General features: G+C 37.4%; 1 protein-coding gene across 2 annotated transcripts; it reads left to right on the forward strand.

The window, feature by feature from the left end:
- The first annotated feature begins 173 nt into the window (after window positions 1-173).
- Window positions 174-25075, forward strand: LOC306857845 (coiled-coil domain-containing protein 186-like). Of its 2 annotated transcripts, XM_079398058.1 has the most exons (17): window positions 174-316; window positions 2914-3800; window positions 5005-5131; window positions 6866-6994; window positions 8017-8229; window positions 8352-8471; window positions 10500-10604; window positions 10882-10980; window positions 11600-11686; window positions 11777-11919; window positions 13473-13728; window positions 14261-14450; window positions 15849-15929; window positions 16465-16497; window positions 16843-17062; window positions 21147-21366; window positions 23027-25075. In XM_079398058.1, the coding sequence occupies exons 2-17, from the start codon at window positions 2935-2937 to the stop codon at window positions 23108-23110; spliced, it is 2973 nt and encodes a 990-aa protein (XP_079254184.1). In that variant the 5' UTR covers window positions 174-316; window positions 2914-2934; the 3' UTR covers window positions 23111-25075. The 2 variants fall into 2 exon arrangements, with proteins under 2 accessions (XP_079254184.1, XP_079254185.1); XM_079398059.1 differs by lacking the exon at window positions 16465-16497.

Consider the following 25075-nt stretch of genomic DNA (forward strand, 5'->3'; position numbering starts at 1 on the left):
AAACTTAAAAAGCTCCCAATTGGTACCCAAGGAATTTTGAATTGTGGCTGCTTTCCAATAGCTAGCAATTCAAATAAATCTTAATTACCTGCAAGTGGTTTTAGAGAAAATCGTGCACAAATGGCTTGGGCCGATTTGGCTCCCCCTGTCGACGGCCCCTGATCCTGCGTGCTGTTAGTAATTCTTCGCTATCAATGCGTACAGAGGCCATATTGTTGATGTGTCACCTCGGGAGGAGATCACTCACAGAGACTTGACACTCACTATTTATCACGGCAGCTGGTGTATGGCATTTTAAATGGATTTAACATAACCGGTAAGTCACATATTTAAACTAAAATATCCAGATCTCAACTACAAAAAGCGATTGTTTATTTGATTAGCCTGAAAGCTAAGTCAATGGGTGAACTCAATGGCAGCTGGCTGATACACTGTTGTTGTCAGTGTTGTATACCTTTAATAATCTACAGGAATATTAAAAACACGCTAAATGCTTTGTTAGAATCGGTTATGGCTGTTAAAACTCATCTGATCAGCTTGTGACTGTAGATCTCCACCACAGCTAATGTTGTGTGTATTTTTATATTTGTAACGTTAGGCATTTCAGTAATTGACCATTGTGCAGTTAATTGAATTAATACCCTCTCTGTTTTAATTTGAGTAAACAAAGCAGATCATTTCTCATAAACACGTAAAATATGATATACTTGGACAGGTTAGCCGACATGCTAAAGCTAACTGCACCGGATTTATCGCCTCGAGATTAATAATACAATGATCGTTGTAGCTCTTACTTGCAATTCTTCATCTTTTAGTGCCAATTTTAGATAAAATAACGTGTTTGTTGTGAGAAAAGGTGGCAGTGCTGGTTTTTGTGGGCTGAGCACTGTCAATCCTCCCCTTGGAGAATTACAGTAGAAATACACTAACAAATATGTGTGAGACTGAAGATAACAAAACAAAGACAGATCAAATACAGATAATAAAGGGGAAAAAAGGAAGTTAACCTGGCCAGGAAATTGCTTCACTCATGATGCCTCGTGAGTCAAAAGCTGTTTTTCAAATCTGGTTAAATGTGTGAAAAGGTTTATCATCCATTTAACAGCTTTTTGAAGTATTTCACTTAGTGTCAGTCAGTGAGAAATATTAAACTTTTCAGTTTGGTGCTAGTTGACTGGAGAATGTTTGCTTGGAGAGACATGAGAAGCAGGTGCCCTTTAAAGTTTTAGTTATTAGCAGCTGCACATCTTGTCCTACTACAGACAAGTCTGTAACAATTGTTTCTCAATCAGTATGTGTGTACTTTGCAAGAATACATTTTATTACTTCATGATGGGACTTGCTGTAAACATAACTGTATGTAGTCATTTATACTGATACTGAGGTAAAGTGTTATGTATGTATGTATGTATATTTATTGTATACTTTACATTTATTGGTGTCAAAAATAGATGTACACAAAATTGCTGATATGCAAACTTGTACTGTACTGTTAGTACTATACTGGAAAAAAAGCTGTTTAACACATTTCGTAATATTTTCTGTTCACTGAAAACAGAAATTGTATATTTTCTGCTGACAAAGCTGTTGGTAAAGTTTTTGTAGTAGATTTTGTATGGTAACCAGTATTTTCCATCATTAACCAAATTTGAAAAACATTGACAGATAATTAAAAATGTTTTTTTCCCCTAATATTTTGACAGGTAAAAAGGGATATACTATGTTTTCCACCTGTAAAACTCCAATTCCATTCCCACACTTAAAGAGGCTTAAAGGGATTAGAAGTAAAAAATTGAGAAAATGAAATTTTAATCTCCTCTACATAAAATTGTTCTTAAAGAGAACCGACAAAGAACCTGCAACTCAAGGATTAAAAAAATGCTCCTTATGTGGGCACAAGGTGCTCAGGCCAAGGTTCATTCTTGCACACTGGTAACTCTCACAGTAGGCTCCTAAAATAGGCCTATATTGTAACACTGATCCTGACAGTATTCGTAACACTTTCTTGATTATCCTGCTGGATGAGCTTCTGCCCCAGTTTCACTCATTCAGTGTGAATCACACAAAATCAGTGTCTGTTTCCTCGATGCCAAACAGCATTCCCTTTTGTGTGCTCCAGTGTCATCTATAGGTATTTAGCCAGGAATGCAGTAATCCATTGAATCCTGATACAATGACGTATTAAGCAGGTAGGGTGTGACAATGGTAGGGCCACCTTAGTTTCACAATACTGGCTTGACAAAACTGCCTCCAGGTGGAAGGAGAGCCGTGTTCCTATTTTGCGAAGGAGTACCACACCTCAATCATGGAAATGTGTGGGCTTGGACTACTACTTGCTCTATTAATGGCAGTGTGCCGACAGCAGGTGTGGCAAGACTGTTTGCACAAACATTGTACACAACATCCTCAATACCTGGTGCTAGAAGGAAATCTGATACATGTAAAATAGCCATATTAATATTTAGCTTTATTTGACCTGGTGATCCCTTGATAAAGATGTTTTATGGTGGCTTCTTGGTGTTGATCATAAAAGTCACATTTTTTGTGATCCATTGTTGGTGGAATGGTGTTAGAAAGAGGAGATTCTTAGCTGTAATTAAAATTAAACTTAACTGTCTTTCAAATACAAACACAAAATAATGAAGTGTTATTAAATTATGAAATTTTATTATTAATAATTTTTTTAGGCCAGTGTTTCCTACAGAATTCTGTTTATTTACAGCCCTCAGCCTTTTTTTTTTTTTTTTTTACATAATTAAAATAATTTTTAAAGAAATAGTAATAAATAAATACTTGAATTTATTATAAACATTTTTCAGATTTTCTTTTACTAGGCTTATTATTTATGAATAACCAATCAGTCAGTTGAGTTTTACATGCTTGTGACTGAATTTTGTGTGTTGTGTTTTCCAGTGCCAGTAGTTGAAGGAGATCATGGAGCCATTGGATTGTCAGAGGGAACTGACCCCTGCCTCTGACCCCTCCCAAAGTTCAGAGGTCAGCGTGGTTCCGGAAGGGTCAAACAATGTCCTCAGCAATGGGGGTGAGCCTGTTTTAAAAGAACAGGAGGAAGACACTGAGCTGGACAGTCTTGAGCTGGATGGTACTCTTTCAGATAGTGGGGACAGAGAAGGTCAGAGACCAGACATGCACATGGAGGTCCAGCAAGATGAAGAACCTGGAGAACATGCACAGGGTGATGGGAACACAAGCTGTGACAGTGGAACAGCCTCCATTGACGATGCCAGGACTCCACCAGCTGTTCACGACAGTGTTGTAGAATCACTTCCCGCGGTTCTTGATGGAGAACTCGAATGTTCTGGCCTTGAAGAACTTGAAGAACCAGCGGAGGTGGTTACAGAATCAGAAGGTGGGACTCAAAATAATCTTGAGGAATCTTCTCCATCTGTTCTCAATGGGACAGATGATAATTCATCCACACAACTTGATACAATCACTGGGCCAACAGAACTTAACAGAACTCTTTTGACTCCTACATCAGCTCCTCAGGGTGAGGAACTGCCAGATGTTGTTTCAGTACCCCAAAACTCGCAATCTAACTCCAACATGAACCCGTATGACACAGACTGCAGCAGGAAACTATTGTCTAAGATCCAGCGCTCTCTGTCTCAGGAGTCTCTGCTGGATGAGCTGGAGGATGAGCTGTTTTCGAACAGTCAGTCAGATGGCATCCGCAAGGGAAGTCCTCCCAATGGGCTTCAGAAGGACCAGAACTCCATGGTTTTATTTGAGAAGTGTGTACAATACAAGTACTCCCAACAGGAGAAAGCCATCAAGAGGTAGGCTGTTGATTAATAGCTCACTTCAATCAGCTCACGAGAGGTTCTAGTCCATTGCTGTTAGATTTATAGCAGCAGGAGATAGTAAATAATTCGTTTAATTTGGCATTCTTACCTGCGTGAAAATTACACTTCACTTCTTTCCTTGCCAGTGTGTGGTTATAAAATCTATTCACCCATTCACCCCCCCATAAGCTTTGGTTAATCAAGGGAAATGAGTTCATGAATAATCAGGATTGTATGGATTTCTACAAAATTATAATATTATAATATATTTTTTGTAATATAATTATTATTGTCCTCCACCCATTTTTTTTGTAAAATATTTATTATTTCTTTAAATAAATTATAAAAAAAATTAATATTAATCTATTATTAAATATATTTTTGATTTTGTGAAGTTTAACTAGGCCTATTATTATATGAATAATTAATTATCCAGCAATTATACCTAATTTAAATGAGTCAGATGTTAATTTGCATACACACACTTTTGGGAATAGTGAATGATTTGTTAGGATGATTCAAAATAATAATTCTGTAGTCTGTTAGTGTGAGTTTTTATTTATTTATTTGACTCATTTATTGAAAGAACTGGCTAAGATTTATGATCCAGAACTACAATATTTTTGCTTTGTGTTTGTTTTTGCGTCCAGCCACTGAAGACCATGCAATAGAATGACATTGGCTTTGTTTTAGTTCATGGTTCGTTGTCTGTTCATTTGATTCAGACTGCAATTCTGGTCAAATATGATTTCTTTTGCTATGGTGCTATTGATTATTTTATGCTGTGATCAAACTTAGTCTGTCTGCTCTAAAACCCCCTCCTGTTCTGGCTTTATTAATTTTTGCAAGGGCATCTGGCTGACTTGCGTATTGGAACCGGTCCACAGCTCTTCTGTGCTTGGTCCGCTGTTAATATTGTCTTATGGGTGATGCTCACAGACACCTGTTCCCTCTGCTAATATCACATGGTCTTTTCTACATTATGGCACAAATTGGTGCCTGCCTAATACTTTATTGGAAGCAATTAGTTGTTGTCCTTGATATAGTTTAGAGATCACAAGTTTAGCACAAATATTCTTCTCATTGACAAGTAAATAACAGATGGGCACAACAGAAGCACCGCTATTTCACAGTACAACAGCTCCAGTGTATTACAATGTGCTGACATTGGTTGTGACAGCTGGTAACTGTTTTTCAGATTACTTGATGAGAATAAGAAACATCAGGAGCTGATTCTGGGGATCTGCTCCGAGAAAGACAACATGAGGGATGAGCTGAAGAAGAGGATGGAGACAGAGAAACAGCATATTTGCACCATTAAGAAAGTAATAGCAAACATAAATTGTTTTTGTGTGTGTGTGTGTGTGTGTGTCTGTCTGTTTTCATTTGTGTTTTGGATAACCTGACTATCTTTTTGTCCAACCATTGGGATACAAGGAAGTGATCAAGAAACATTGTTGCAAAGTTTAAACAGTTTATCTTGAAATTTGCTTTCATTTTCATATATTGTTCAAAGACTATGCATATGCACCAAAAATACATTAAATAACAAAATAAATAAATACATTTAACATGTGTTTTCTATTTGAATATATTTTAAAATCTAATTTATTCCTGTGATGGCAAAGCTTAATTTTTAGCAGCCATTACCTCAGTCTTGAGTGTCACATGATTCTTCATAAATCACTATAATATGCTGATTTGGTGCTCAAAAAACATTTCGTATTGTTATACATGTCGAAAACAGTTGTTCTGCTTAATACTTTTTAGATGCATTTCTTTCAGGATTCTTTGGTATATAGAAATTCTAAAGAACAGCATTAAAATAGAAATATTTCTTTACTGAGATCAATTTAAAGCATCCCTGCTGAATAATTTCTTTAAAAAAAAAAAAAATTCTTAATAACCCCAAACCTTTGAACTCTCGTGTATAATTATGCGCTTGTTACCATTTAATTTCTAGTTTATCCAGAATTTAGGTATGTTCAGCTCAATGGCACTATTTGTTATTTGGGAAGTCGTGGCCTAATGGTTAGAGAGTCGGACTCGAAATCGAAAGGTTGTGGGTTCGAGTCCCCGGCCGGCAGGGATTGTAGGTGGGGGGAGTGAATGTCCAGCGCTCTCTCCACCCTCAATACCACGACTGAGGTGCCCTTGAGCAAGGCACCGAACCCCCAATTGCTCCCCGGGCGCCGCAGCATGGCTGCCCACTGCTCCGGGTGTGTGTTCACGGTGTGTGTGTGTGTGTGTGTGCATTTGTTCACTACTCACTGCTGTGTGTGTGCACTTGGATGGGTTAAACGCAGAGCACCAATTTCGAGTATGGGTCACCATACTTGACAATACGTCACGACTTTTTTTCTAAATGCCTCTTCAGTATGTGGATGGCTATCCATGACTGTCCCTTGTGCACTGATTAGAGAACACTTGTTTGCTGAACCGCTTTCATTTGATACTGGAAAAGCGGGTTTGTTTGAGAGCGACTCTAGGCTAAGAGAGACGGTAGTTCAGGTCAATCTGAAAAAGCCCCCTGTCACAGAGAGTAACAGCACAGATCAAACAGAGCAGCCTGGGGGGGAACAGGTCGAGAAGCCGTAATTAAGTGTTGCAGAAATGACATGAAACTATTGTGTGCATTTTGTTGGTTTCATGGTTTCTCCTCATAGTCAGAACAGGCCACACAGACAAATGCTTCCTCTGAATGAAACCTCTCCCGTCTGTTTACTTTCATTCAATAGTGGCACTGTGAAGAAAATGTAACACTTGTTTCCTATAAATGGTTACCAGAAAGGGAACTATTTATTATTTATTTTTTTGAAACCTGAATGGAACTTTTGCCACTTATTTGAATTTTAGTTTGAATCTATTTTCATAAGAGGTCCAGAACTTGACATTGAAATGAAGGCGCAGGTCATATTTCACTCACTGTGTGTGTAAACGCTGATCTGTTTTGGATCAGCTACTGTCTGTCAGAGCTGCCTCTTTTGTTATCATTATTAATATGTTTATGGTTACTACAGTCGTTGCCTTTTAACTGTTTGCCTCTCTTGTTTTACCAGTTTGAAAGCCGGGCGGAGGAACTTATGAAGGAACTGAAAGACTCCAAAGACAAACTGGTTCACCAAGATCAGGCCGCTAAGAATGCAATCCAGCAGATGCAGAGGGAGATGGCCTATCGACTTGAACAGGTCAGAGGTCATCGCTATAGAGACACTCGAAACAAAGCTCTTCTTGCATAAGAGCACTGGCTAAATTACTATTAAATCAGTCTGTGTTCTTTGGGTAGCAGCATCTTTAAAATGAAATCATGTCAGTCCTGCAGTGATGTCTTGTTTGTACAAAGTGAAAGAGGGTCATTAAGAAGGCTTTCCAAGTCCACACAACGGTGGGTAAATATAAAGTCCAGCATTCGGATATTGAGGACTAACGTCATAAAAATTTGCACAAGATGTGAAAAGATGGTTGTATTTAGTTTGGCAGGACTTGTTCAAACAGCCCCTCACTCTCATTTAAACTCCTTGTTCAAGTTTCAGGGCCTGTCAGTGTAATAGGCTACTACCACCACTGAAAATTATTAAAACCTTATTTTTAAGGAACAGTCATACAATATTTTTTCAATGATTTAATTGTAATATTAAATTCCCTATATTTTCCAAAAAATAAAATGTTTAATTTTCATGAATTAAAAGATAAATTAAATGAATTATTTATGCCTTAAAAAAAATGTTAATACACAACAGAGTTTCTGAGGGAAAAAATTCATAAGGCTATTGTAAGAATAAATTAAACTTTTTTTATGCTTTCAAATAATTAGACATGCTAAAACAGAATTTGTTAATAAAACAGAAGGTTGGAAAAAATAAAACATTTCATAGGGCCCTAAACATGTCATTTTTGTTAAACTTTTAATAAATTGATGTTAAATTGTTTAAGTTTCATGATTTTAATTAATTAGACATGCTTTCAATTTAATAAAATGTAATTTAACCATTAAAAGGAGAAAAATGGTTATAACCCCAGATGGTTATATGTTCAAATCTCACATAATCCTTGTTTGACAGGATTAATTTGGATGTGTAAAATGTTTAATGCCCAAATTATTATAGAATGGTGTATATTTGGGCTAGTAACCAGATGGTTATAGGTTCATATCTCACATGATCCATAAACAATGTTTGTTTGTGTGTTTACATATGTTTTCTCTCCCCAGGCCAGTAAGAAATGTGAGGAGGCACGGCAGGAGAAGGAGACAATGGTGATGAAGTACGTTCGAGGTGAAAAGGAAGCTCTGGACCTGCGGAGAGAGAAGGAGCAGCTGGAGAAGAAGCTACGGGAGGCCACAGCAGAAGTAGACAAACAGGCTCGGCGGGGAAACACACTGGCCCAAGAGAAAGGACGCCTACAGCAGCTCTATGACGCAAAGGTCATACATGAAAATATAGTTGATACCTTGATCCTTGACCTTGATATGGTGTGTAAATCTAGAGTATGCATTGATTGTACATAGGTTCTTAGGAGTCTTTGTCTTTGATTACTTTTCTCTAGGAGAATGAAGTGACGAGACTATCCCGTGAACTGGAGAAAGTGAAGGAAGAATTTAATTCTCATGTTATCAAAGTAAAGTGGGCACAGAACAAGCTGAAGAGCGAAACAGATGCTCACAAGGTAAACCAGAGAACACTGAATAAAAAGCTGTTCACACCAAGCATGAATTATAACTATAACTTAGGGTGACCATATTTTAGTTTTCAATTTTTTAGTTTTAGTTTTATATTTTGTTTTTATAATAAATAAAAAGAAAACAAGTAGATAGAATAAAAAAAGAATAGGGAATGCTAGTGTTAGAAGGTCATTACTTATAATAAATAAAAAGGAAAGAATAATAGAGAAAGAATAGAGAATGCTAGTGTTAGAGACTCTTTTTTTAAATAAATAAAACAAGTAGTTAGAATAGAAATAAAATAGAGAGTGCAAATGTTAGAGGGTCAAGTTTTTTAATTAAAAAAAAAAAGCAGATAAAATTAGAATTAGCATTAGAATAGACAGTGCTAGAGTTAGAGGGTCAAATGAAGATGAAAGAGATGTGTTTTCAGCCGTTTCTTGAAAATATTAAGGACTCGTGGATTGAGTTGGGCAGGTCATTCCACCAGGAGGGAACAGTTGATGGAAAAAGTCCATGAAAGATTTATCTTAGGTAGAATGCAAAATGTTTCAATACAAGCATTTCAGTCAAATGTAATATATGCAATATTTCAAACCTTTAACCCACTTGAGAAAAAATCAACCCATGGCAACAGTTTAAAAGTTGTCCAATTTTGTGGAAAAAATGCGGACTTAGCACCTTGCATCCAACAAGAGCTGCAGGAGTCAGATTTGACTGATCATAGGTCGAGAATAAGGAGACATGACTGACAAGACCATGCTTGAGTATTTGCTGCTCAACAGATCCTGAGCTCATTGACAAATATCTGATCTTCTAAGATGTGCTCCCTTTACACAGAGTGCTTGTGATTGCGAAGTCGAAAGTGAAAGTAAACAGCGCAAATGCTCATTCAAAAATATTTAAATACACCGCATACAGATACTCCCTGATGCGCCAATATTATATACAATATTAGAATGTTTAAAGGAGTGGACATGAAAATCGCGGGAGCAGGCGGCAATGGTCAGAAATTCAGCGGGAGCGGGATTAGGAAAAACAGCCGAATCCCAGACATTTTGGGCGATTAAGAAATGACGGCCGGATGCATTTTTGTAGCTCCAAAAATAGGACATGTCCAGGGAAAAGAGGACGTATGGTCACCCTACTATAACTAAAGTTTTAATACTCATTCTAAATCTATGAGAATGTCTACTCTATATCACACCTGTAACACTAACAATACAGAGGAATATAGTTGGAATCAATTTTGGGATGATTGGTATGTTGAAAAACTTTGACAGCCAATCAGAATACACCCAATTTTAAAATGCTTGTGCAATTAAAGCATATAAACAGTGCTTATGATAAAAATATTTTTTAATATTAGTTATTATGGATGCTAATATACTTAACGTTATTGTTATGTTTATAATAATTGTCATGTTGTGAACAGGCCTTTAGAAATACACTCACTCTTTCATGATAGGGCACATTATTATAGCAGTCACGATCTAGCCAAAAGCCTAACTCCAATGATGATGAAGTGGAAAGTTAATTTCCACAGTACTTTATCCAACTCGATTAGGAGCAAGGGATTAGTGTAAGTACTTTAATGTGTAATTTATAATGGAAATAGAATTTAGAGTTTTGATAGTTTAATTGGCATTGTCTACAGTGTTTTTTTGTGAAAAATGTCTATTTTGGTGAATTATGTATATTATGTATATAATAGTGTGTTATTTATAGTATTTATTAATATTTTGAGTTGGGTTTTATTTTATAGGTTCAGTTTTCTTTTTAATTTTAGTTTAAGTCATTTTGTAATGTGTTTTTGTCATTGTTATTTTTTTTAGTTATATGTACGTTTAATTTATATTTCATGCAGTTTTAGTCATTTTTGTACTGTAACTAAAACATTTATTAGTATTATTAGTAGGTTTTTCATCTAATATTTATATTTTATTTTAACTTTATTTCAATTACTGAAAATGAGTTTTTAGTTAAAAATAAAAACACTTTTTAATAACATAATAATGTCTTTTTAATAAAAGGAAACAAAAGACAAACTAAGAGAAACAACTGCCAAGCTGACTCAAGCAAAGGAAGAGACTGAACAGATTCGCAAAAATTGCCAGGACATGATCCGAACATACCAGGTACTGTTTACTGATGATGACGTGAAATCAGTACTGCGCACTAGAGGGCACCATATACAAACACTTGCCCTGCATGTAGAATGCAAAACAAGTTATCTGTTATGACTTGGCAATACATTTCAAGTAGTGCATGTATAGTTTATTAAAAAGGGTGCATCTGTCTTCTGCTCAACATAATATAAGTGGCTTATCTTCATCTGGGGGTATATAACCTAATTTGCCGTTTCTGTGGCTTGCTATAAACTTAAGTGATTACTCCTCTCTTTGTCTCCTGCAGGATTCTGAGGAAATTAAGTCAAATGAATTGGATGCAAAGCTGCGAGAGACCAAAGGAGAGCTGGAGAAGCAAAAACAAGAGCAGACAGACCAGATAGAGGTACAGTTTCACTTCATTTACACTCAAGATTCCCTTGAGTCAAAGTCATTTTAAGAACATAAACATGAGACAATTAAGAAAAAAGCCTATCCAGATTGTTTGCATGATATCAGTATATTCTTACCCTGCAGGTACTGTCACAATATCAAGCCCTAATGATATCAATTTCTTCATTCATATTCAAGAAATGTGCTTCCGTAAGGAATAAAGGCCTCGTAAAAGTTAGTTTTAAAACCTTTGGGGGGGGCAGGTGATTGTTCTTATTATACCTCATATGTCATTGATTTGCTTCTTTTAGCAGTTCTGCCACTGCGCCTCTGAGATAAACTGTTTGGGCCCTATGGCACTTTGCCACCTGGTTTTAAATGTATTTGAGTAAATGAGCCTCCATTCACCAAGCGTCATTAGCACCTGAGGCCGACAATGAGAGTGTGTACTCCCTTATCAATAAGTCGCCCCTGTGCAAGAAATAGTGTTATTAACATTTGCATTCTCATTTGCTTTATTAACATAGTGTTGCCTAGCAGGCGTCCTCTGCCGATTGTGATTACAATAATGAATAATGGTCATGCGGTGTGGGAAAGGAGGGGTTTTCATGGTCATTTTGTTTGATTGGCAGATGCACAAAGCTAAGATTAAGGAGTTGGAGGATCTGAAGAGGACTTTTAAAGAAGGCATGGATGAGCTGACCACCCTGCGGACCAAGGTGGAAACTCATTTCTAAAGATAACACTATGAAATGATTCTGTGTAAGAGTACATTATTCTGACGCTTTGGCACTCTCTCTGGCCCTCAGGTTAAGTGTCTGGAGGACGAACGGCCCCGCTGGGAAGACGAACTCTGCAAATACAGAGAGATCATTAACAGACAGAAGGCTGAGATCCAGAACCAGAGGGAAAAACTCACCGCTATCACTAGACTAGAGGAGCAGCACCAGAGGTCTGAACACTCGTGCCTACAGCAACCTACCACTGACCATGTCTATTATTAGTTCAGCTATCAGCTCACAGAACATAAACCATACACTGCAGCCAATCTCATCTTTAGGACTAATTCTTTGTGTCATTTCTTGAGACTAGAGTTGTCACAATAACAAATACCAGTGAAATTTGAGTGCAAGGCAAACATAATTTTCTATTGAACACAGTCCTTTTAAACTATTTTCAAAGTGTAGTATTAATGCAAATAACATGAACCTAACTGTAAAGTGTTGTCATTAATCAACGATCATGAACTAACAATTACAGAATTTATTAATCTAGCTTTACATGTTATAAATACATTCTAAATATTGATAAATATACTATAGTATATGTACTATAGTTCATTGGTAATGCATGTTTTATATATAGATTATATATGTAAAATAATGAAGTTATAAAATATTATTATAATTAATTGTTGTTAATGTATAATACTAAATAAATAATTTATAAAAATATTGGTATGAAGCCTTTATGTATTTTATAAAAAGTAAACTTTAAGTAATAAAATGAAGATCAAGGGGAAAAAACTACATAACATATGGAATAGACTGGTGTTGTTATTGTTAACTAAAATGATCACTATTAAAAATAACTGTAGATGGTTAATAATTGTTCATTGAAATATAGCTAAAAAAAATTGATATTGGATGAAAAGACTAACTAAAACTAACTGAAATAAAATATTTAAATTGAAGAACTAAAATTATTTAAACTGAAATAAAATAAAAATGGAAGTCTATACCAAACAAAAAAAAGCCAAAAAAAAAAAAAGCCAAAAACGCACAACACTTCTTAAATTAAACTGAAAATGTAAAAAAGAAAAAAAGAATGCTAATGAAAAAATTGTGTTACACTGGACTTTACTCATTCCTCATCCTTATTTTTGTTTGTGTGGGTATAATTGTGCATTCAACTCTTGATCTATAATAATTCAGATAACACCACAGACTTTATTCTCTTTAGCATGTTTAAATGGCATCTGCATCCCACTTTCAGATCCTTAGACACATTAATTTTTGCCGTGCTTCTGTTGAGCATGCAGCATCAGTACAGCAGCCTGACCTTGAGCGATCTCCCAGCGGTCGGTGGACCCTGCTGATGCAGGAACTGCAGGTGAATGTGAATCCACTGTAGCGTGATCACACGGGCCCCTGCAGCGCTGACAGAATAATTCATACCTCCGTGGCCGTCTCTCAGGGGCTGCTCTGATTTCACTTCTGGTGGCCACATAAACGTGTCATTTAGCTCTATTAGCTAATTCTTATTTTGAGGCTATTTAAAAACTCTACTGCAGATGAGTTATGTGTATTCCCAAGAATGACACACACCTTGTCTTTAGTGTATTAATTTAGAACCTTCAGTCGGACACTTTTATGGTCTATGGTGTCATTTGGTCAGGTGGGAATACACCATTATGATGAAACTAGACAAGGTTGGAAATCGCTTAAATAGCATGGCTTGTACACGTGCTGGTCCTCGTGTCTGACATGTACGTGTCTTTTTCAGGGATGATCAGGAGATCACGTCCTTGCGGGAGGAGGTGGAGAATCTGAACTCGCAGATCATCGACTTGCAGAGGGACATTGAAGGCAGCAGAATGAGAGAGGCGGAGCTACTGGGCTTCGCTGAGAAATTGACCAGTAAAAATGCTCAGCTGCAGTCTGAGAGCAACAGCTTACAGGCCCAGCTGGACAGATTGAACAGCAGCTCCAGAGAGCTGCACAGCAAACTAGAGGAGACTGAGAGATCCCTCTCTGATATGGTAAGACGATCACTTGTGTTAAACCGCTCTGTGTTGTGGCGGTTTCTTAGAAACCGTACCATGCCAAGTAACAAGCTACTTGCAATTAAAAGTAAGTTGAACTACAGCCAAGCTACTCTGAAAGTAGTCTACTGAGTAATGACTGAAATTAAATTATAATGATCTCCTATATTACAATGAACCATTGCAATGAAACAAATCGGATTACTTAACACTAGCTACAGTGCTACCTGTTAGAATAAATTGATTCCTTGTTTGGTACTGGAAAACCTACACTATTATTGAAATAGCTATGATTTTGTCATAACACTATTACTTTTGGTTGGTTACTTCAAAACACTGTACTAATTTGATATCAGACTTCTAGACTTCTGATATCAGACTGGCCAGTTTAATTATAGTGGAATATATTAATTATTATAACTCCTTAAAAGATACACAGACACACTCACACACACACACACACACACATACAAACACACACAAAAAAACACTTATTTTGAAGCATTATTCGGTTTGTGTATGCTTTCAGATGGACAAATTGAAAAAAGAGGAGCAACAAAGACGGGAGGAAGTTCTGGCATTGCAGACAGAGAGAACAACACTACGGACAGAGACATCTCATTTAAAGACACGTGTGGACGAATTACGAGATGAACTGGTCACTCAGAAGAGAAAACAGGCGGCCAACATCAAAGACCTCACCAAGCATCTCACACAGGGTTAGCGCTTTTCACAAGCAGCTCAAATTTCACTATTTATCGATTTACATTTATTTTTATGTATTTACTTATTATTCTATATTGTTGATTTGTATATATTTTATTTATGTTTATTATTCATTTTATATTGAGTCCAGAAATAGTAATTATCTCAAATGCAACAACGTGCTTTTGCAAAACAAGCTTTTCATGGTCAAGAAGGATGTTAAAGCATCAAACTGGCTTTAAACCCAGATTTTACCCATGCCACCAAAATGATCAAAGAAAAAAAAGAAAAATCACCATAAAATCTAAATCTGGTATTTGTTCAACAGTTAAAGTGGCTAATATGTGTAGATATGCAAGTAAAAGCAGTATTTAATGCAGTCTCAGTGTGTTGCGTAGTTATGTTCATGTTTTCTGAGGATGAGAGCATGCCACACAACAGGTCCATGCTGGCATCTTTCTAATTTGGCTCGCTTCTACCAAGTATCTCCCGCCAAAATACTGTAGAGTTGGACGCACAACCTTTGACGTCAATATGGGAAGTATTCTCCTCCCTTTAAAAAGCACAATTATAAGTTTAGTTTCATTTGGAATTGCTTCCTCATGCTGTTTTCTCTATCAAAGCAACCCCGCGATATGACCCTCCAATTAAGAACCATTGATGTGAATGATTTGATGCAAAATGAAATACAATAAAATAACAAATCATAACACAATTATGAAAAATGGCTATATCGTTCCACTCATATTGTTTTCTACTCTGTGTCTAGATGTCTTAACTAGAATTCAATTTGTTATTTTAATAGGCTCGCAGTGAGTTACTTCTCCACGCTCCCATGAGCCCACAGGCACTGTTAGTAATTATCAAGCCATATTGACGCTCTTGGTGGGGCAGACTGACGTTCATTGCAGACAGATTGAGTTTATGTATCTGTGCCTGCCTGTAGGAAAGGCTAGGTTAGGGCACAAGACTGTTTCATAGCGTCTTTTCTTTGAGAGGAGAGACGAGGAAGGGAGGGCAAGGGAGAAGAACGTGCACCATGGGACTCTCTTTAGTGTCGGAGGAGGCATACAGTACGTGAAGTTATTTTTAAACGAATCTATTTTTTCCTCCTCCTCTTTTTTTTGGGTCCCGGTGATCTTCAGTATCTTTTCAAGGTCTGCATGTTAAATGTGAACCTTAATTCGGAATAGTTGACGGGTGCTACAGATATGCTGGATGGGTGGGAATTTTATGGTGGGTCATAACCCACCCCCAGCAGGTGCAGCACTAGAATGAGGCACTGAGCTGTACAAGCATTCAGTCATTGGCCCTTTACTGTTACTGAGGTGTCTGTCTCAGCCAGGGGTGTGTGTGTGTGTGTTTGTCAGTGAGAAAGAAAGAACTTACTGTGTGCTTGTGCCCTTGTGTAGCTCGTAAAAAGCTGGACCAGGTGGAGAATGGAGGATGTGATCGAGAGGGCAGCAGCATGGGCAGCCGCTCCAGTTCTTCAGGTACATCTATTTAACACTTCATTAGAGACGTTGAGAACGACACGCACTCAGAAACATTTTGATTTTTTCTTCATGAGGCCTATATATAATGCATTATAAAAGTATTCATAATGCCTTATACAACATTCACCCTTGTTGATTTTAGACCTCTTGCTCATGTGATATTGCTTAATGGCAATATACTTTGTTATCCATATCTTCATAAATAGTTAGAAGTACAGTTATTAAATGTTATAAGAATTACCTATTCACGTAAGCACCTAATCCATTGAAGAGTATAATCCATTGAAACGCATAATGAACACATGAAATTGAGTCTTTTAACGGATTTGAAAAGGCTAATTATGAATATGTAAGTTATTGTGGAGGTCCACATATATTCAAAGAGAAAAGTGTTATTTAAACTTTAATAATATTTCACGATATTACTGTTTATGATCAAAAATGCAGCTTTGGTGAGCATGAAAGACTGTCTGAATACAGTGACACGCTTACAATGGATATGTAAAGTTATATCCTGTCTTTCAAAATATAGAAAAGTGGCCCCACTTTATAAAGGACACTTTTGGTAAGTACAAAACTAAAATACTGTGAAGTTTTACAAAAAAAAATATGTAAATGCTTTGACACAAATCTAATCTTAATCTTTATGCATTTAAACCCTCTGGAATACTGACCTGGTTTCTTGTAAGTGTGTTACTGTAACCTGCAATGTTTGAGACTGAGACATGAGTCAAAATGAATTTCTGTGGTGATCATCGTTACCAGTAGCATTTGTGGCAGAAATCTTAACATGTGCTGAACCCAGAATGTTCTTCTTATCTTAGCACCAAGTTTCTTATCTGTGTTGTTTGTAATATTGCTCTTACAGTGTGACTGTAGCTGCACTTTGTTTAAAATCTCTTACTATCAGGCTCTCTAAACGCACGAGGCAGCAGTATGGATGATCGCTCTCCAGAGAATCAGTCCGGTTCATCGGTGGTAGTGGTGGACAGCTTCCCCGAGGTGGACAAAGCTGTGCTGGTGGAGCGCATTGTGAGGTTGCAGAAAGCACACGCTCGTAAGAACGAGAAGATTGAATTCATGGAGGACCACATTAAACAGTTGGTGGAGGAGATCAGGAAAAAGACAAAGTGAGTGAAAATGAAAAAACAAAGTGGAAGGTAAAAGACGATGGAGAAAGCTTCTTTGCTCCCATCCCAAAGCTTAATTTGACACTTCAAATTAGCTTGATGCTGCCTGGCTGGCAGTGATATATATATTTTCCTATATATCCAAAGTTGTGATGAAGAACACCATATAGAATCCATGAGTTTAATAGAAAATTAATAATGCAGAAGGATACAGTGGCACCAGAAAGCATTTGGACACACTGAAAAATGTATGAACATCTAATAAAATATCAAAATGTGGCATTTAATTTTAATTGAATATAGCACAAATTTGCCCACACAAAAATACTGAAAAAGCCAAACCCATTAATAATAACACAAGTTTGGCATGTAGTGTCTTTAATATTTAACAGTTATATCTGACCTGATCAGGCAATTTGAAGTGTCCAAATATTTCTGTAGTATTGCCAGTGTGGAGTAGCTCTGAGCTCATGGTTTGGAGAATTTTTAAGTGCCGCCCCTCCTTTCCGTCTGGTTGAATTTGTCTGGTCATCGTCCCTCTCTTGCATCCTCTCTTTCTCTTTGTTTTTTTCTTTATTTATTTGTCTGGGGTTTCCTGACCAATGCTTGGATCTTGTCTGACTTTCATTACAAAAGGAAATCTGGCAGACATTCATCTTTTTCTTTCACACACACACTGAGCTAACCTATGCTTCTTACAGAGAGGTCTTGGCAGTGATATTTATAGCTGTCGGTTCATGCGGGAGTGATGCATCACTGAGGTTGCTAATGATGCCTGATACATATTCATACGCACCTCCATACATGAGGAATCAGGCCGCCGGTACCCATTTCACAACAGAAAAAAAGCATCTTTTTGCTAAACAAAGTGAATGGTCTTAGAGAAAGAGAGCACTTTGTTTATGTCTTTGGGTGAGATAAATAATTTAACATGCCGCAGAGGGCTGCGAGTTGGGTTGCCGCCACCGCTCTGGACAGAAATGCCATTTCTGTCTCTTTCCCATCACTTGAGTAATGATGGGCCTTGAATCGGTCCACCTGCACTAACCCACATTCATTAGTTCTAATCAAAGACACATCCCATTGAGGTCAGGCTTATTTTAGCCTCCTTAGCTGATCTTTAGCCATTACTTGCAGCTGAGCTTCCTCAATGAGTCCAAATTCCCCAAGCAGTGGAATGTTTCCCAGTGTTTATCGACTGTTGTCGTTTGAGTGATTCTTTGACACGCGGGAAGGTTAGATCTGGCCGGTATATCGTTCAAGGCTCAGTGGAAATTGATTACAGCATAAAACTGTGGTTGATTTAATAAGGTTTCCTTGATTTAACAGCGTGACTACACCTAGCTGAGGATTTCCATTTATCTCTAAAGAGATAAGACTAAGTATACTCACTGCGCCTCTCATCAAGGGCGGTTAGAGGATTTGCATGTGATTAATTTTATTGGAATGTTGCATAAATCATTGCTATATTTAGTGGTGATTGCTAAATTTGAACAAACCCTAACCTAAACTTGAGCATGAACAAATCATACAATGGCTTGGTGTGGAGAGGTATGCTATTACTGTTTTTTGTCCAGCGGATGATGAAATGTGTGGGAAAAAAAGATTGAATGTTTAGACTCTGAACCCCTCAAATTAACATGCGTCCCCCGAAGGACCAGTATATCATCGGAACATTGAAAATCATGGAAATATTGTCAGGTGAACGCCAACATTGTGGCCGTTTTGCACAGACAAGGACCATTTTCAGAAACTTTAATAATTTATTTTGAGACCGTAATGTATGAAATGCTATCTGACTGCAAAGGCTGGTAACTAGTATGGGTATTTTTGACCCATATATGTGTTTTGATCAACACTTTTGCATCTTTATTGAAACAGGGATATGCTGTCTAGATTTATCTTTGATATTAGCTTTGATTTGATAAGCTCTTTGAAATGAGCTCTCATCTTTACTCATGCTTCAGCTGTAGTGCTAGAAACTCACAATCCTCATAAAATAAACATAAAGATTCACATGTTGTCTTTTGATTTTTTGAATGAAGACAGAAGCTTAGAACTATACGAACAGACTGTCAAATCCAAACTGTCTTTATTTCGCTCTATGGCATGTGTCTGTTTTTCTGCGCTCTCTTGGTGTTCCCGCTGTCTATCTTTCACTTTTTCTGCCTCTAGGCTGTGAGAATCAGGCCATGCCACTGTGCTTAAGCTATAACTGTGATCTCTTTTATACAAATAGCTCTTCGAATCAAAAGCAAATGTCAGAATGGTGTCAGAGCTGTGGCACATGATATAGTACATCTGGCCTTGTCCGGCCTGGGTCATGTCCTGATCCAATTCCCCCTCTCTTTCCCTCAAGTTTACTGTCAGTTCTCCACTGTTTTATATAATAAAAGCCAATAAAAAATCAGCAGTGGATTAATACCAAATTGTGCAAAAAAAAAAAAAAGTGCAGGTTACAATGGATTCCAGTTATTGTTCATGCATGTTTAGTTAGAGGCAACTCTTTAATTTCTTTGTGTTTCGTTTTGTTTAATACTACCGTTATGGAGCTGGGGTCCACTTGGACCCCATATTAGTGAAAGGTAAGTTATTAGTTTTTATATTTTCTTTCTTTTGTGTGTGTCTGTGTATGTATATGTGTGGGTGTTCTCCGGTTTCTTTTGTCACACTGATAAATAACCGCACTGAGACATTTTGAGTCATCTGGATGGAAAAAGCACAACTCTTTTTAAAAGTTTGTTTGATAGATGCCCCAGTGTGTTCATTTCAGATTCAGACAGTGAAATGAGAGTGAATTCATCAATTCAGAAAGCACTTACATAGTTTTTTTTTTTTTTCAGGCGGAGACCTTTAGCCTCACGTCCTCTAATGTCTTTGTCTTGAGCATTGGTCTGAAGAAACCATTAGAATCGAATTCGGGCTATTTGGGCCATGCGTCACTGCAGAGAAAATAGATTTGAAATAGCGGTGGCTAAAGAGTGAACTCTCTCCTGGAGACTAAAAGATCACTCCATCACTACATCATCCTTTATAGAAAACCACACTGGCTGTTTTTTTTCTTTCTCCCTTTCTATTCGAGCATATTAAATGAACAACAATAGTGATGGAGGTGATAATTACTTTAGATTTCCATCTGCCCACCACTGTGGTTCAAATTGAAGCACTTAAAGCTGAATTATGTTTTTTATAACTTAAAGCTTTTTTTAAGATCTCTAAAACTCTGGGTATAAAGTGTGTTCTTCTCTCGTCTTTGTTTATGATTTTTTTTTTTACATCAATTTCGATTACATCAATTAGGGATTGGCATTTTGGTTGCAATTTGAACTAGGAAAGGGTAAATAATATGTATCGTTGTTGTTATTATTATTGTGAACATTATGAGCTTATTTTTTATATATATACTCCTAATTCCGAAGCTGTTTTTCTGTGCTCTGGTGTTTTTTTGTTTTATTTCTCTGAGCCTTGTTTTCATTCAGGTAAAGTTGCATATAACATTTGACCCTTGTTAAGGACTTTTACGCAAGGCCATACTATGACTTCAATTTAATTTGATTAATTGAAAACCAATCTTTTAGAAAAAGCTGTTAACCAAATAACCTTTCATCTTAAATCAAAATCAAGACGCCTGTCCCTTATCTATACTTAGTAGATGACCACTATATTCATTCACTAATTAAAATGGGCTAATGGATTTTTTTTCAAGAAGTACTCCTGCAAGTGACAGTGAAATGAGTGTCACGTTAAATAAAACTTATGAGACCGGTTGGCTGAGATTTAGCTGTTCAAATCCTTCTAATGTATTATTTGTGAAACTCATTTATCATCTAGAGTGAAAGAGAGGGAAAGAGAGAGACACTCATGAGGTGGGGACGGCTAATGGGGTCTTAAAGGCTGCCTGCCGTCTTTCCCTCGTCTGTCCCTGGGTTTGTTAGTAACATCACCTTTTACATCCTTGCTGAGGGTAATTAGTGTGACAGTGGCCTTTATGGCTTGAGATTGCATTGACACTTAAAATTGCTATGTGTGCATGCATATATGCTATTCAGCGCACGATGAAGTTAAAACTCTGTGTTTCCTGCAGGATTATCCAAAGTTATGTGCTCCGAGAAGAGTCTGGAGCTTTGTCTTCAGAAGCCTCAGATTTGAACAAAGCCCATCTGAGCCGGAGGGGAGGTATCATGGCATCGTTGTACACCTCCCACCCCGCCGACAGCGGCCTCACTCTTGACCTCTCACTGGAAATCAACCGCAAACTCCAGGCTGTGCTAGAGGACACCCTGCTCAAAAACATCACACTGAAGGTAGAAGTCACCATACACATCCACCCTATGAAATTAAAATAGGAGTTTTGTGGCTTGTAGGCCATAACTTTTAGTTAGTTTTAAGCCATTTATTTGCTAATATACACTGGGCCAAAAACAATATCATATCAAGATCGCAATGAATTCGATAAAGATGATAAGCTCTTGACTTTTTTACTCAATATGGATCAATCTAACAGCCTATCACACACAGCAGAAATAAACAAAACAACAGTGTTGGTCACTTCAGAGCACCATTTTATATGAGAAAAAACTACTGTCAAATGCACACTGAAACTGAAAGCTCTTCATGGCAAACTGTCAAAATAAAAGTTTTGTTTAACTTGAAGAAATGATGACATAAATATTTTACTAAATGAAATAAAACTAAATGTAATTCTTAATGATAATAAAATGATTTTTATTATTATTTTATTACATGTTGCCCAGCTCTAGTATACACCTAAAGGTGTGATCACATTAACCAAAATGGTCCATTGTAAATTGTATAGTGACTTACAAAGCACTTTGAAACCAGGTAGCTTTCTGTTTGTGAACGCAGCGGATTTGCATAGTCAACATGAATATGAGCAAAATATGCATGGGGAAATATTTTGCTATTACGCAAAGCTAACAATTGCACTGCTTTCCCCCTAAAGGTTGATTTACGTAGATTCATGGCTACACAAAACAAGTGATGAGCCCAGTTTCAAAATTCTGTAAGCCAGTAATTAATTGGGGTAGATGCAATGTGCATCCATGTTATAGCCAATAATACATTTTCCATAGTATTTTGTCTAAAGAAATTTGAAATGAAACGCTTTAATCAAAAATCAGTCATTTTGAATGCTACAAGTGGATTTAGGCATCAAAACATTATAATAAAATGGATATTTGGATTACTAAGCATTAGATGATTGCAAAGGTAATGTGTATGTCCAATATCCAAAAATGATCGATGCAATAAATATTTAGCATCAGCCAGTAACTGATGTGGTACCAATATATTGTATATTCATAGACAAGCCCCTTTATATGTCCCACTCAAACCTTCTGATTCAACAGGAAGTACATCAGCACCTAAGAGAAAATTGCACTCGTCAAGTGGTTTCACAGGGTTCAATGTCATTTCACAGCATGCGTTTGCAACAGTGTGACCATATATAGACAAACTAGGTGTTGATATATTTATGTTAGTATCGAGTTCCACAATGGCATCCGCTGATGTAATTGCAATTATTAAACTAATCTTCTGCGTAACTAGATTCCTGGTGATGCTATCGGAAGAAAAGCAAATTTGGTGGTGATGGATGACTGTTGAGTAAGTGGGCAAATTCCCATGCTGCCAGTGACCAGTTCTCAGTTATAGAGCTGCATCCAGGTCACAACAGGGACAGCAGCTTTCCTGTTTGAGGGAGCACATCAGCGGGGAGATCAGAGAAATTAATAAAGTATGTTTTGAGGACAGTGCGCTAGGGGAACGTGAAGCTCCATTCAAAGCACAATGGCAGGATTACAGTCTTAGCTTGAGATGAGCAGGAAATTACAGTTTACAGGCTCCCTTCTCTTTTTGCTTTCTGTGTATGTGAATGAATTGAGTGGCAGTGGCAAATAATAGCATTAGTCCTCACAGCTGTCTGATTTGTATCTCTTCCTACAGGAGAATCTCCAAACGCTGGGTTCGGAGATCGAACGACTAATCAAACAGCAAAGAGTGCTGGATGACACCGCTGGAAAGAAGTGAAGTCAGTCGAGGGGAAGGACATTACAATAGCACACGCTGTACAACTGAGCCCGTTACAAAATGATTTACTCCGTTTGGGATCAAAAACAGTGCTCTTTTCATCAGACAAGTTCAGTCTGTTTTATACACTGGAGGCACAGTTCAAAACAAGGACTGAACTCTTAAATAAGGATACCTACGTGACAAATGACTGGAAAGCAAAGAGATTACCAAGAGCCTGCTCACGTTTTCACGTCATGCCCAACTGTCCTCTGTTCGCCGTCCCCTGTGATGTAGCCTCCTCATCTGTGCCTTGATGACTCCGTTCATCAAGTGCAGAGCAGAATTGTAGTCCAAATCCAACAACGTGGTGTTTGAAGTTGGTAGATGAATAACTATTCTCATAAATGTGACCCCACGCTCTTATGAAGAACAAAAAGTGCTGGACTAATGGAGATTCTGCAGCTCTTTAGAGACTTTTTCTTCTATTCATTGCACCGCAGGTTAATGGCTGCTCCTTGCCGGTCTCATGCAAACGTGCCAATTAATGAATGTATTATGTAATGAGAAGGACCCTTGCGTCTAATCCCACATGCTCTGACCCAGGAGTGTGGGCAACATTCCCCGTTCGAGCTGCTGCTAGCTTACTGCTACACCCGGATAGCATTATCTCTCGCAAAGCACTTAGGCGAGAAGGGCCGTGCCAAAAAACACAGCTCTTGCTCTGTCTCATTATGAAGTTAAACACATTAATCAGAATGAATAACTACATCTCAGAAATGTTGATACATGTAGGGCTATTCTTAAGGGAGCTTACAATTCATTCTATCTGGATTTAATTGTAATTAAATATCATTATTTTCCCCCTCGTCTTCTGCTTTTAACCCCTCCTACCTCTGGTTATATGTTTTCTGTAGAACTAACCTTGTTCCAGCTTTTTTTAAATTCATTTTTTTTTCTTGTGTATGACGTTCCTATGCTGCTTTTGAAGAGTTCGTTGCTCCCCAAAGAGGCATAGTGTAAAATCTCTGTGAAATGGAGACATTGTAAATATAAAGGGCAAAAGTGCAATTTTAACCCCCCTCTTTGTTTGTTCGACTGAGCCGTAATCGCCCCAGCCAGCGGCCCATCTGAGACTCCAGCAAAATCCATCCAATTCCGTGGTGATGTAACCATATGGTACACAACATCGTGCAGAGTTGAATCAATTCCAACAGATGAATTGCGAATGCCTGAGGCATCACTGGTCTGCTTCTCCTTCCGTCCCTTCTTGCGGGGGTGAATCATGAAGGATCGCCCCGTCAGATGCTGCTGATGGATTTTTTACCTTTAGAGCAGATATTTCACCTTTAGAGCAGATAATTGGCAGATCTCAGCCAGTTTACCAACCATTTTAGTGCCATTCTCAATCTTCTTGGTTTTCTCACGCTTGAGCCGCTATTGAAAGTAAAATCATGCTCATACACTGTGATAAAGGGTTTATAATAACTTGACATACTGCAATATAAGCTTGTCAAGGTCATATCAGTTGTTCTAACACTGAGAGGCTGCGCTGTAGCTCTCAGCACTTCCAAATCGCAAACACATTGCAGACTTTCCGGAAAACGCTGGATGAAGGAAATTATGCAGTGCTATCAGAAAAATAAGCATTTACACAGAGCCCTTAATTGCGAAATGAAGACTCTATGATCTGTCGGTAATTCATCAGTGTACTTTACATTCATAATTTATTTAATGTCTAAAAATACAAGAAAGATCTCTTGAAGTATGTATGTATGTTTGTGAATGGTGAATTGAAACTGATGAGAAAAAGAAAATCATGTGTTGATTCTGTTTCTGGTCTGTCATTTGTGCTCTGCTTGATTGTATAGTGAGTGAAACTGTGATTATACATTTGTAGATATATTGTACAATGGTCCAGTGTTTTTAAACTTCTGGAGATTACTGTATATATGAAGGGGATTAAAATGAAAATATTATAATCGG

Source organism: Barbus barbus (assembly GCF_936440315.1).
Source record: "Barbus barbus genome assembly, chromosome: 38".
In the NCBI taxonomy this organism is placed as follows: domain Eukaryota; kingdom Metazoa; phylum Chordata; class Actinopteri; order Cypriniformes; family Cyprinidae; genus Barbus; species Barbus barbus.

Coding starts and splice junctions, on each gene's coding strand:
- LOC306857845 (XM_079398058.1), top strand. CDS start 2,935: ATGGAGCCATTGGATTGTCAGAGGGAACTGACCCCTGCCTCTGACCCC. Junction 10,605..10,881: donor ACATGATCCGAACATACCAG/GTACTGTTTACT, acceptor TGTCTCCTGCAG/GATTCTGAGGAAATTAAGTC. Junction 14,451..15,848: donor CACCAAGCATCTCACACAGG/GTTAGCGCTTTT, acceptor GCCCTTGTGTAG/CTCGTAAAAAGCTGGACCAG.